The sequence below is a fragment of the Arachis hypogaea genome, chromosome 2, assembly GCF_003086295.3.
Source record: "Arachis hypogaea cultivar Tifrunner chromosome 2, arahy.Tifrunner.gnm2.J5K5, whole genome shotgun sequence".
In the NCBI taxonomy this organism is placed as follows: Eukaryota; Viridiplantae; Streptophyta; class Magnoliopsida; order Fabales; family Fabaceae; genus Arachis; species Arachis hypogaea.
The window spans coordinates 102,795,067-102,809,974 of NC_092037.1; the positions used below are offsets into that span (position 1 = coordinate 102,795,067).

The 14,908-nt window shown below is 29.7% G+C and overlaps 2 protein-coding genes across 2 annotated transcripts; one reads left to right on the forward strand and one right to left on the reverse strand.

The window, feature by feature from the left end:
* Positions 1–9,703: 9,703 nt before the first annotated feature.
* Positions 9,704–10,168, forward strand: LOC140177714 (uncharacterized). The gene has a single exon (XM_072210862.1). It carries the CDS (start codon positions 9,704–9,706, stop codon positions 10,166–10,168), a length of 465 nt encoding a protein of 154 aa, XP_072066963.1.
* Positions 10,169–10,248: 80 nt separating this feature from the next.
* Positions 10,249–13,965, reverse strand: LOC112760303 (RNA polymerase sigma factor sigF, chloroplastic-like). Its single transcript, XM_025808106.3, has 9 exons — positions 13,587–13,965; positions 12,797–12,948; positions 12,590–12,693; positions 12,190–12,393; positions 11,799–12,072; positions 11,468–11,698; positions 11,237–11,377; positions 10,946–11,146; positions 10,249–10,704 (listed from the first exon to the last, which is right to left on the reverse strand). Exons 1-9 carry the CDS (start codon positions 13,675–13,677, stop codon positions 10,417–10,419), a joined length of 1,686 nt encoding a protein of 561 aa, XP_025663891.1. The 5' UTR covers positions 13,678–13,965; the 3' UTR covers positions 10,249–10,416.
* Between the last annotated feature and the right edge of the window lie 943 nt (positions 13,966–14,908).

Sequence of the window (14,908 nt, forward strand, 5' to 3'; positions counted from 1 at the left end):
GGTACCTATTTAATAATTTTAATTTTTTGTAAAAAAATAGAATTTCGTAATAATTCTCTGTCGTATTAATAAAAAAAATTCCCTTCCTTATATCATTTCGATTCTCTCTGTCGGCTCACTGCTACTTTATAGAGAGAGACCTCCATATCTCACTCATGGCTCCCTATCCTTTACTGTGCTTTCTCTTAATCTTTAATGTACTTTTTTTTCTTCATTTTTTTTATATTATTAGACCTAATATTATATATGTCTAATCTAATGAATAAGGTATATAATATGTACGTGTATCTATCACTAACACAATATTAACATATACCAATTCATATTTATATTGTCCATTATTTTAAGTGCATTATTAGATTCCCTTTTTTTATTAAAAAAAAGAATTGAAATTTCATGGTGGGTGATGACTAAGATGATATTCAGAGAAACAGTTTTGCTTTCAATGTGTGATGATGAATAAAAGTTGTATCTTATCAGGGAGCTAGGAAGGGGAAATTATTATTTGAGAATCGAAAACAATTAAAAAAGATCATTGTTATGCATATTACATGGACATAATCACTTTTAGGTTTAGGGTTTATTTTCTGGTGGCTAAAAAATGTTGGTGATGAAATTCTATCTTTCAACCATGTCATATAAACAAACTTTCAAGCTTGATTAGACTGTAATTTTCATTTTTGTCCCCCTTATTCAATTTTCTCTATCGCAAATTAAATAAACACTAGATTAGTTAGATCTTAGATGTATGATAAACAATGAAACACCACCTTACTCTCTATTTTGTGGCTTAAAATCAGCAAATTAAAGTTGTTAATCACCTTGTACACGTTTCTCATCAATCACAAACTTTCCATTCTGATTTCTTGAACTTTATATAGCTAACCACATTATTGACCACTTTACGAGGGTGAAATTCAAGCTCACTTTCAATATGTGACAACCAATATAAAAGCTCCACTTTCTATCGATTTGAACGCAAATTATTTAAGAAAACAACAAAAGTATTGGTCTCATCAATAACACTATCTTTCTTATATATATTGATTGATAGGTTAGTTGTTTTTAACACTTTATATATAGTTAGAAATTAAAATGGCTAAAAGTCTAACGGTATATATAGATGCATATATAATGCAACACAACGAACTAATTAAAACCTTTAAACTTTGTTGATAGAGTATTTAATTTAATTATTGAAAATAAATATTAATGTAGCATTGTTATTGTGACGACCAAGCATGCATGTGATAATGGATTATCGATGAGTCCTGCCAACGTACGAATGAACAAGGAAACCTAAGCTACTGTTTTTATTTATTCAAAGTTGTGGTCATTGTGTGACCAAGTCCATTAGTTACTGTTTCTGTGTGGATTCACATATTAAATTTCAGTCAATTCCAACTTGATGATGAGGTTTTGTTTGATGCTTCGAAGTTGCAACAAAACACTCCTAATCATCAATAGTTGGTCATGTTAATTAGCATTGCACCCTTTCTGTTTGTTTAATTATACAAAATATTATTCTGAGACAGATATTTTAAAAGAATTTGGATCCAAGCAGGTTGGTCAAAATGGCGGAGTGCATCTGATTTTATATGCGATAAAAAAGTGTTTTTAAAACTTAAAGGTAAATTCTATCGCACTGCTATAAGATCGGCTATGCTTTATGGTACGGAGTGTTGGGCGGCGGCTAAAGGGGAGCACGAACATAATCTAAATGTAGCAGAGATGAAGATGTTGAGATGGATAAGTGGTCATACGCGATTGGATAAAATAAGGAACGAAAATATAAGAAAAAGAGTTGGACCCAGTTAGGAAGGTGAAAGGCAGAGAAAGACCTAAGAAGATCATTCATAATATGGTCAAACAAAATCTATATGTAAACAGTTTCTCTATAAACATGATACATAACAGAACTCAATAGAATCACTTGATTCATGTAGCCGATCCCACCTAGTGAGGTCAATGTTTGATTGTTGTTGTATTTTAAAAGAATTTGATTTTAATGTATTATTAGTATAAAATTATTTTACACATACGTATTTTTAATTACATAACGTCACATTAATAAAAAATAACTATTTTTTACATTAATTGTATAATATCTAAAAAAATGATTATAATTACACAACTATATAAAATATTTTACACACAATTATATAACTTTATCGGTACATCAAAATTAAATTTATTTTAAAATGTTTAGCTTATTAAGATGTTTAGTACGATTTCATAAACACCATAAAAAATGTCTGATACAAAAAGTTCTTGCAGGGGAAAGAACCATTTTTAATTCAAAAAAGAAAGTGAAAAGTTAATGATGAATGGGTTGTATCTCCAAGAAAAAATAATATATAAATACATTTGAGACCTGTTATTGTCTGATACTTTTTTAGCACAATGACATTGTGATGGATTTCTAGAAAAGTGACTAAACAATAATAGTTGGATCGAGTACATACACATTTAATTTGATTTTTAAAATCGTAAGCATGCATTTTTGTTTCTAAAATTTTGAAGGTACTGATGTAGTTTCCAAAATTGCATTCAATAGGTTAATTTATTGTTTGTTAGTCAATTGTTAATCAAATTTTATTAGAGATACTTCGATAAAGATGTTTAAAATATTTTTTTTAAAGATATTTGTTATTAACTAAAATTTAATACATATAATTGATTAAATTATATTATTTTTGTTAAAATTAGATCAGACAAATTAATTTGATTAAAAAATTAGTAAATTAAACCTTGAATCAATTTAAATTAATGTTTTTTTTATAGAAAATGACTACAATAATCTTATTATAAAAAATAAGTAAAATATTTTTATTATATATATTTTTTTAATTTTAAAAATCTTAAATTCTAATCTTATAACGACACAGAAAAAAGATTAGAAGTTAGGATTCTTAATTAATATATATATATATATATATAAAAGAATATTTTAGTCATTTTTAAAAATAGAGATATTATAATTATTTTTTATAAAAAAATATTAATTTAGACCGGTTCAAGATATAGTTTATCGATTTTTTGGAGAAATCAATTTATTTGATCTAATTTTGATAAAAATAACATAGTTTAACCAATTATATATATTGAAATTTAATTACTTAAAAATATTAAAAAAAACGTTTTAAGCGTCTTTATCTAAGTGGCTCCCATTTTATTATACTTTATATGTTTAACCGTTAAGTAGTGATATAATTGTAAAATAGTAATGTTTAATTAATTATTTTCTTTTAAAATTAATAAATTCTCTTCCTCCATCCTCTTATCTACCTCTCTCGTTCTCTATTTCTCTCTATAATTTTTACTCTAATTTATATTTTATATTACTAATTTGACAAACCAAAATATTTCATGAGATATTCTTTTATTATAATTAAAATTAAATATTTTTTTCTAAAATGAACAAACTTTCACTCCCCTTCTTTTTTTTTTATTTTTCTGTCTCTTTTCTCTCTCATTTTATATCTCTACGTTTTTGTTTTAAAAAAATTAGTAAAAAATATTATAATTTAAGTAAATTCATAAAATTATAAAAATATATTAAATTTATAAGCAAATATAATTAAAAATAATTTCATAATATTCACATAAAAATATATTATTATTTATGTATATTTTTTTAGTTTTTTATTTAATTTTAATTTTTTATTGTTTATCTTTTTAATTTATATTTTTACTATCCTTTAAATATTTATTACATATAACTTGAAAAGAATACTAATATTGTGATTATCATTAGAATCTAGATTTAATTGTTTAAAAAAATTGATTTTAAATTAATTTTATAACAAGCAATATAAATTTTGTATACTAATATCTAATTATATTTTGATATATATATATATATATATATATATATATATAGAAAATATATTATTTTTAAATAACAAACATGAAAATTAATTATTTTTATTTGTGTACATACTTAACACCTAATCAAATATAAATATATACACATTAAATCCTTTTAAGTTTTAGATAATGAATATTAAATCAATTATTATTAAAAAATTAAACTCTTGAAAATAATAACTAAAAAATTTATTATTTAATTTTTTTTATCTACACCGATCTTGGTATTTTAAGCCGACAGCAACTTTTGTCTCATGCAAATTTTTTATAAAATAGTTTGATTTTATAAATTTTTTGTGTCATAATCTATAATAACATTAAAACAAAGCGAGTATAATTTTTAAAGATTTATAATATTGTTACGAGTAGCCAGTAATATATAATGGCTATATCTATGATTTCTTTCTTTTGTTTTTCCTCTTCAATAAAAGTAAATTCGTTTATTTGTACATTCAATAGTAGTCATGTTACTATAAGGCTTTTTTTTTTTTTTTCATAACATGTTAAAAATCTGGAAAATAATTCAAATGAGTAGTGTCCTATTTTTTTCACGGGGAAATGGACTGTGATCTCTCTTGGCTTTCCATCTATAAATAGTAAGCTTCAATTTGGACTTATATAAGATAAAGCCATGAATGAAGGCAGTGGTAGGACTTCATTACTCAGAAATTGACTTGATTGGAATCACAGTGCTAACACAAGTTCGGGGAATGAAATAGGGTTACTGGGTTAGCAAAGTTTCGGGAGCCCTTTTTTTTCTTGAAATGGTAAAAGAGGGAAAAGGGTACACAAAAGCTCCCAGGAGGATAGAGAGAACAGCAGTCAAGAACTATGACCAGAGAATTTGGAGAGAATCAGAATCAATCATCTTAAGTCTACGATAAAATTAATTATTAATATAAAATATATGTTATTCGAATATAAAATATATATTAAAAATAAATTAAAAAATATATAATAATTAATTGTTGGTGTGTCTACTGTCTAACTGTCTATATTATTTTTAAATCAAAATTGTTAAAAAAATTGAGATAAAATATAATGGACCATAGCTATAAAAAAAAATATAATAGATGAAATCGTTAATAAATAATTAAAAAATTGCATCATTTGGTTGTTATTGAGTTTAAAGTTGTCGGTAAAACCGTAAAAGCGATAATTAATTTCGATAGTAATAAATTCAATAGTACTTAATAATGTTTTTGTAGTGAATGTGCTAATAGTATAAATTATCTTAAAATAATTGTTAATCTTAAATTACATCTATTTTTTCAAAAAATTATTTATGTAAATAATATAAAAAATAAATATTTTTATTGATAAATACACGTATAAAATTATTTTATATTAATCGTCCATCAAAATTATTTTAATTACTTTTATCCAAATCGAAATATAGAAATACTGTTCTCAAAATTATTGCTGTCAAACTGCCACTAAACATAGAGATAGTGGAGATTGAAGAAACTGCCGCTAATGGCCACGGCTATGAGTCGTTTCTGTTGTAGTGATTATTCCTAACAAAATTTCTGAGCATACATAAAGCTAATTAAACTAAGGCATAGTAACTTTAATTTATACATGCACTATGCATATTTATTTCAAGGCACGCATCAATGTATGTGAAAAAATATATATATTTGTAATTGATGAACCTCTACAATCCAATGAAATTAACAAGTAAAATTTTTACCATTAATTAAAATAACATAAAAAAAAAAAGAAAGTAGAGAAGAAGCACCTAATACACAAAATTAGAATACCAATAATTAATAACTGCGCTCATCCGAACAAAGAAGCATTGCTATGCATCGGCGAAGAATGTAGAATTTGGCTCTTTGCTCCTTCATGAGATGTCTGCACTTCTTCCCAAAAGACTTATTGTTGTTGTGGCAAGCACTTCTATTGCAAACTTGTTCTTCTCCTTGCTGTTTCTGATGATTATTATTATTATTACTTCGACTTATTGTGGCGGTTTCTTTTGCTGCCATGGATGAATATTAATTAATGATTTTATAATATGTGTGTGGAGCAATCTATATATAGCTGATGACGAGTACGTGGATATGTTGTATGTTGTGATATTGGAAGATAGTAAATTCGGGATCTTCTAGATTATGTTCATCATGGACATACATACATTGATGTTATTTTAACCTAACAGTTGACATACATACAGTAGCAAAGGGACAAAAGGATTGGCCCATTGTCTATGTTCTTTAATTTGTTTTGTTTTAGGGGAAGATAATGTAATGTCCTGTAATTTAATTTACTCCATCTCCTGCATTTTCACTCTATGGTTTAATAAAAATAATGTGTAATTGGATACCCTAAAATTGTTATATATAAAGGGTGCAAAAAATTTTCATTTGCTTTATTTTTTGTTATCTTATCCTTTGTTGAGTTAAGAAATTAACAAACATAATTTAATGATGAAAAATATTAATTTATTGGATTAATCACTCAATTAATTTTGATGATTTTATTTAAAGCAATGCAGGTTAAAATATTATTCTTGTAGTAGCCCAATATAGAACAAACTAAATCTGTAATTATGGGCAACTTTCTCGGTCAAAGCCCAAACAAATACAAACAAAGACGGGTTGAGTGGAAAATAAATCAAAAACCCAAGTTCAAATTGAATTTTCTCAAGCTGATCTCTCCAAGTTGTTGCCTCTAAAGCAACATTCACTTTTTCACTTCGATCATAACTCAGAGGAAAGAGAGAGAAAGTTTCGTTCTTCAACTATTCACCAAAGAAGAAAGAAAGAGAAGGGTTAAGCAAAAAGGGTTGAAGTCTAATTACCTAAATCAAACCACATCAATCTAAGTTAGAGGTTAAAGGTGATTCATTTCTTTTTACATGCATCTTATTTTCTTTCCGCCTTCTCTAACTCTCTGCTACTTCATTTTGAGATATATGGAGAAAGTCATTTCTAAAACACACTGCTGTGAATCAAAGGCTAAGATTATTTCTTGGAGACCATGAAGTATCTCAAGGATTCAGATACGTGATTGTCATTGAAAACTTGTCCTCTTTACTGTTTTGAGGCATTCGGTAAAAAAAAAAATTATTTCAAAATTTTAATTTGGGAATTAATTGAACAGAGTAAAAAAGATAAGTTGGTGTAGCACAAAGTTCGAGGGTTGACTTGGAAGAAAGCAACTCAATAACATGCAAGAAGATATAAAAAAAATTTGTTTATACTGAAGCAAGGAGAGAGAACTAGCGTTTGAGGTTTATGTTCTGAGAAGAGCTCTTTAAAAAATTTTATCAACTTGGACAATCTTTCCTAATCAAATGAGCATTCCACCAAAATGAGAAACTAAATCAGAGGCAAGCAAATCTGGTTCATCACATAGCAAAGAGGCTGTTGAAGCATTAATCTTCTTCATGTTTTACAGATTGTAATTTTATTTTCAATGTATATATTTCTATAATTTCTTGAGTGGTAAAAGACAAAAAGAGAGAGTTTATGAAAAAGTCAAAGAGTGATAAAAGGTTGAGTGATACACGTGAGTGAAAAGTCTAGAGTGTCTTCTGATTTTTTTAGATTATTTTTGTGTCTTGTATCTTATATCAGTGAGGTACTCCTTTCTTAGTTGGGTAAGCACTAAGAATGAAGAATTAGGTATTAACATAACCAAGTCAAGTTAGGTTAGAATTTGAGGGAGAAAGGATTGTGTCAATCCCGTAGAATTGGTGTATGTAATACTTTAACTATAGTGGAAATTCCACCACTGTTGTGGTGGAGACTGGATGTAAGTTGCATTGCACAAGACAACTAAACTAGGATACATGATGGTGTTAGCTTATCTCTTCCTTTCTCTGTTTTATTTTTTGATATTCATGAGACAAAATAAAACTGTTTCATAAATTTTTTGCTGCTGAATTCGAATAGAATCTAAGTCAAAGGTGATAAGTTAAGCATTATTTCTTTAAACTAAAAAAATGTCATAGATTCAACGTCCCTTCTATAAGTTTTCTACAACTTTCATCCTTTTATATAATGTATTTATTTACAAAACTATCTCTTTATAAAGGATCATTTTAGGAAAAATAAATTACAAAAAAATAGTCAATTTTATCGATAGAATAATTATTGACAGATTGTTCAATCTATTAATAAATTTTGCAAAAACCACATGCATTACTTAAAAACCTATTTCCAAATACTAAAAGGAGACTTATTGTAAGAATACACTTCTTTAAGAAAAATTTAAACCCAATTTCCACTTAGCTACTTCTTGATTCCACAGAAAAACTAACATAATTAATATCTCACATTTGGTCAACATTATTATTTGTAAAGATTCAATAACTACTGGTCGCCTAAATGAAGATAGGCTTACAGCATATAGTGATTACATCATTTTATAAAAAATCTTAACAGCAAAAATTTTAACTATTGGATAGATTTTTTTAAACGATTATGCTATGTGTATATCAAAATCGTTACAATATAAAATATATATTAAAATAAAAATATATATTAAAAACAAATTAAATAAATTACGTATGTATAAATATATTAATAACTAATTTTAATGACTAATTTTAATATATAAATAATATTTTTAAAAAACTCCCAAGTTCAGCTAGACCGAAAAAAATGAAGTCATCACTTTTTATCTTAGATTATATAGTTACTGATTTCTGAGAGATAGGGCTGCTAAATAATAAGTATGGAAATAAATGTTTTCTTATTTATTATTATTATTATTATTATTATTATTATTATTATTATTATTATTATTATTATTATTTTGAAGTGGTTTTCTTACTTTATTGATGAATGCAAAAAAAGAAGCAAATATGATGCAAGATTTGACACCATGTCGTGTTTGACTTTTTGGCCAGTTGAAGCTGTGCATTTATATAGAACCTATTCAACCCCCTAAGATTTTCTTGTTTTTCTCAATTAGAATATAGTGAATACAAGAATATTGTCACTTTTTTCTTTTTCTTGTTACAACTTATTACAATACTACTGCTTATGCCTTATGGCAACCATATATATATATATATATATATGGAATTTCGCAGTGGAAGGGTTGGTAACTTTGGTATTCAATGTAAATTTGGTAAAGATTCTTTTTTACAAGTAAGTTTGTTCTAAATTATCATCCAATTATGTATCTCATTTTAGTTTTTGACTCAAAATTGATTCAAACCGCACATCCTTACATTTAACACTATTTCTAGTATAATAAATACTAACTAAACCCTATTTATTCTTTTTAACCTAAAATAAAGTTTTAAATAGTTTTATAAATAATTATTCAACTATACTACATCGGTGTGCACCAAAATCAATCATTAGATTAAAATATAAAATACACATAAAAAATAAATTATATATATATATATATTTTATATATATATAAATATATAATAATTAATTTTAGTGACTAATTTTAAAGTAATATTTTTAGTAGTTTGCATAGAATTGAACGAAAAACTTAAATGCTACCTATTCTTTTTCTTTTTGGAAAAAATATTATATTCATTCTTATATGCTAGCTACCTCTTACTAGTTGCTACATACTGCCTCATGGATGTGAAGTATATGCTATTATTGTTTCTTGTGCAACATTTACATATATATATTCATCAGAGACTCAGATCACAAAAATAAAATGAGATGGTATATCAACCAATCTATCATAAAGATCACAACACATACTACGTACATGCCCAAACAACAAAGGATTTGTGACTCTGTTAGTTTGACATCTCAATTTTCACATGCAGCCTATAAAATGTCATATTTATTGCAGCTATTAAAAAGAAAATATTAACAAAATTTGCTCAATTTCCCCCTCTGAAACTATGGTGTTATTCAAGATAGCTGGTGCACAAATAGTGCCTGAGATAGATATGTATCCAAATGAAACTATTTTTGATTTGAAAGATAAGATTGAGGAGAAGTTAGGAGTAGGCATACATAGGCAAGCCTTATGGTATCAAAACACAAAGCTCAAAGATGAAGCACGCATTAGAGACTATGGATTCCGTTATGATACAACACTGATCCTAACCGTTACGCCACTGCCACCGGACCTGAAACTACATGTTCTGGTGAAGTTCAATGGTAGCAATGGTTATGTGAGGGTGAGAGAAATGGACAAGGTAAGCGACCTGCGCAGGAAAGTTGAGAAGTATTGGGCAATTCCTCAACAGTTATTCACTCTTCGTCGTTTCAAAGTGGAGATGAAGGATAGTTACCCTCTTAGCGCATATTATGTCACTGATGATTCGGATGTTGAACTCGCCATGTTGCTTCAACCTCGTTGATTTAGTAGTGTCGCTTGATTGACATTAGTAGTATTGTATGTCGTAAATCATTAAATCTTGTTATCATTATGAAACTGATATTTAAATAATGAACCATTTATTATTAATGCTAAATACAACAATTATCTGTGGAAACAATATTAACATAAGCCTCACCTTTATAACACTTGGATATTCATTTACCAAACGTCACCTAGCTATTACTGCTATAAAAAAACGTAGCTAGAAAAATTGTGCAGGCCATGGTTCTATACAAGCAAGTCTGAGTAAACATCATGACCTTGACTCACCAAACACTGCCTAAGCTTGAACAATGCTCGACTCTCCAACTGACGGACCCTCTCCTTAGACAAACCGAATATTTCTCCGATTTCTGATAAAGATTTCTGTTGGCCATCTTCAATACCAAATCTTAGGCGGATGATCTTCCTTTCCTTTGGGCGTAAGTTACGTAGGAGGTTGAGCACATGCCGTCTCATTAGTTGTTTTTCAACTGTCGTGTTTGGGGTCTCAATTGTGGTGTCTGCTGTAATTTCCTGATATTATAAGAGATAGGTGGTTAATTCTTAATTCTAAATCATTACTACGAGACTTTCTCCATTTGTTTTTCTATTTTGCAATTATCAACACAACACAAAGATCCTTAGTACAACATTCAACCATTGAAAACGCTGTAAATATTGATGCAAACGCTGCATTTTTTTAAGCTTCATTTTACAGATCTTTAAGAAGTAACATGATATCAAAATAAAAATGGCATTAGCTACTACAACATACCTGGTAAGTTGTAGCTTGGTCTGCCCAGACAGTTTGCTGCATAGAAACTGGATTTCTTGCAACATATAGCAAATGGTCGATTTTCTCTCGTGTAATCCCTACCCTCAATGCTAATTCTTCCTTGGTTGGTTCTAGATTTCCTTCTTGCATGTATAGTTTCTTTGCCTCAGATATCTTTCCTAAAAGGATATATATGTTTTCCTGGATAAACAGAGGAATAGCATTGATGTTTGGGTAACATATCATTTCTAATCAGAAGGTGAAAGCTTAAACTTAGACAACCAAGCTTACGGGCAAACGGATTGTCCGGGAATGTTTGAATATGGCTTTTCGGATTGATTGCCTTATCCACCAGTATGCATAAGTACTGAAACGGCAGCCAGCTTGTGGTTTAAACTTCTCAATACTCCTCATTAGACCCATACTTCCCTCCTAAAAGATATGATTGCAGCACTATAAAATCAAAATGGAAACAGGCCTTTACCATGGAGGAAGGAACATGTTTAATTTCTTCAAGATTACCTGTAATAAGTCCTGGAGGCTAAGGCCGCGACCCAGATAATTTTTCGCAATATGAACTACCATGCGTAAATTAGCTTGTATCAGCTTTTCTCTGCTTCTGTTACCACAATGAATCTGCATCTGCAGCGTTCGGCAGCTAAGTCCCGTACCCTCAGCCAATTCTACGACAGTTGGTTCCCTCCCAAACTGAGACTGAAGCCTGGTTTTCACTTCTTCTAATCTCATTAAGTCCTATTACATTACGCACATTTAGGTAATATAAATACCTTAAATCCTTAATAGAGCATATCATATGTTAAAAAGAAAGATATTAGGAAATTGAGTGTAACACCTGTATCTGAGAAATCAACTTAGACTCTTCTTCAAGTGTCAAAAGTTGCTTTGTGTCAGGACCCCACAAGAACATGTGCAGCGCATCATTTTGGTTCAGTTCTGCATTTATTTTCTTCCCTACGCGTAGTCTTCCTTGAGCATTATCCTTTCTTGGAAGGTAAGTTTCATCATCCTTAGCTCTAGACTTTGGCGCTTTTCTTTGTTTTGATCGTCTCTCTAGAAGTCGTGTTGACCTCACAGTTTTGTTGCTTCGAAGCGAAGGGACATCCAAACTAATGTAGAGGAGAATGGAAGAATTTAAGCATTACACTCCAAACAAATTGACCTATAAACATAAACATGAAAATTGTATCAAGGATGTTAGAGTCAACTAAAAAGATAGAACTAACCCAAAATGAAGAGATTCATCATCATCAGCTTTAAGTGATTTCAAGTCTTCAACTACTGAGGCCGCTTGTTTTGATGCTGACAACGCTTTCATAGCAAGAGAAACTGCATTACATTGCAAGTCATCTGCCAGCCTCTCAGAGTCAAGAGCGACACGTTCTGTAGTCGAAGAGGCAGCAATGTCTTCTATTCCCGAAGAACTCAATCTACAATAGACCATTTATACACCAAGGTCTTCATTAATTTTGAGACAAAAAGCAATAGCAGCTCCAAGCTTGCCAATTCAAAATTTTCTCATTCTAATTCTTTGAGAAGCTTATCCCAATAAATTACACAAATTTGAGAAGCATAAACAAACACAACCTAAACATAAAAGATTGAAAAAGAAATTTCATATCTTACATGTTCTGTAAATGAGACCAAACATGCAATTGCTTCCTAAAATCATGCACTAATTGATCAGCAGTGGCAGTGTCATTCTCTTCATCAACCAGGGCACTATCCATCTGCCTCACATTTAATTTTAAGAACAAGTCAGTGAATTTCATGTAACCAGAAGGGATCATAACATTATACCAAAATGTAAAAGTATATCAACAAAATCTAGACCTGAGACGTCTTTTCGTCCTTATACATGTGCAAAAGAGATTTATATTCATCACGTGGCTCTTGTAAAAGAACCGAGGTAGGAAATTGCTGTGCTGAAATGCTAGAAGAACAAGAGGAAAATGTGAGGCCGACCTGTTCGCGGAGCGTCAAAACTGCACATTAAAAAGCACAACCATGTAAGAAGACAATTTCAACTCACACAAATGCATTAGGAGTACATCAAAAAGGAAGGTTTAGGTGAAAATTAGGAGTAAATCACATCCATAAATTAGCAAAATCAAATGCATTAAGACACTAACCATGTAAGAAGACAATTTCAACTCACACAAATGCATTAGGAGTAAATCAAAAAGGAAGCTTTAGGTGAAAATTAGGAGTAAATCACATCCACAAATTAGCAAAATCAAATGCATTAAGACACTTGCAAATTGAACCGACTCAATTATTTTCTCTCTTTTCACTCAACAGTCAACACAATAGCACAAATAGAGCAAGGGTTCTTGAGCTCCAGCGGAACAAATAGGAAATGCACATTGCATAAATTAAACTAGCATTGGTAAATTAAAGTACAGAGATCAGGGAAACACTGAAGTAAGTAATAGTAAGAACTAAGAAGACAAAAATAACACTAACATAGATTACTAGCTGTTTTTTTTCACCCTTAAGATAACACTAACATTTATTCCTATCCTCAAACAACAAAACATTACGATGTTGCTTTCAGAATATAAAATATACGTGGAATTCAGAATGTAAATTGACATAGCAACTGAATTGTGATAAACAGTACCTGGAGGAGAAGAAGGAGGTGAATTGTTGCAATGAAAAGCTCTAGAAGGAAAAGGTGAAGAGGAACAAAACATGTTTGTTACAGATTCCATAACTGAAACTGAAAGTACTAAGAAATCATATCATAGTACTAAACTACTAGTAGTAGTAGCAAGTAGTAAGTTGGATTGTGTTGTTGCTTGATTCATTGTGTTGAAGTAGAAGTAGAAGTAGAAGCTGTATGTGAGTATTGTGTTATGGATAATATAGATAAAGCAGAAGCTAAAGTCTTCGTAGCTTATTTCAGACCTCAGATTTTGCTCTTCTATTTTGTTTCAACGGATTAGGTTGTTCTTTTTTTCATTAATGCCTATGAATCATGATGACGATGATACAAAATCTTCCATTGGGCTTATTTTGGGCCACCCTTATGGGCCTTTTCTTCACTATTGGATGTGGGCTAAGTTTCATATTTTTTTCATGCATTTTTGTTAGTTTAATTAAAAATTGCTTGAATATTTATTATTTCCCCAATTCATTATATATTTAGTACTATTAGATTTTAATATATATGTTAGATTAAATTAAGTTAGATTAATGTATTTAAATATAAATTTAATTTTAATATAGTATTTAATTATATACAATTATGTGAATAAAAATAACTATTTTTCATCTATATTATTTAAATAATTATTGAAATGAATTGTATAGCTAAATGATGGTGTAAAAGATTTTGACTAGTGCAAATCAATTTTAGGGTAAAAAACTTATATAAGCCAAGGCAAGAAGACCCTAACGTAAATACGCCAAATCGAAAATCGTTTCAGCAATAAGCCAAACACTATCTTTATGTAATTCGAACCAAGGTGGTTCGAACTACAAACCTGAATAATTCGAACCAGGGTAGTTCAAATTAGGGGAGAGGAAATTTAAACGTAATTCGAACCAGGGTGGTTCGAACTCTTCTTGCACGTAATTCGAACTGGCCTAGCTCGAATTATTCATTGGAAACCAAACCATGTAATTCGAACCAAGCTGGTTCGAATTACCCTTGGCGTGGTTCTTTATAATTCGAACCAAGGTGGTTCGAATTATGGGTGATTCGGCTATATAAGGAGTTCGAATCACCCTCATTCGAACTATTATTCCTACCCCCTACCCCACAAAATCTCAGAGAAAACGACCCAGATTCTGTCTCGGAGGTACTCCTCCATCCGCCTTCACCGCTGCATCAGAGTCTGTCGCAGGGATTTCGGCGGCACCCCTGCATGTTGCGCCACCAGCACAGCCTGCCCCACCAGATGATGGGGATGACATCGCATCTGTTTAGATGATTCACGT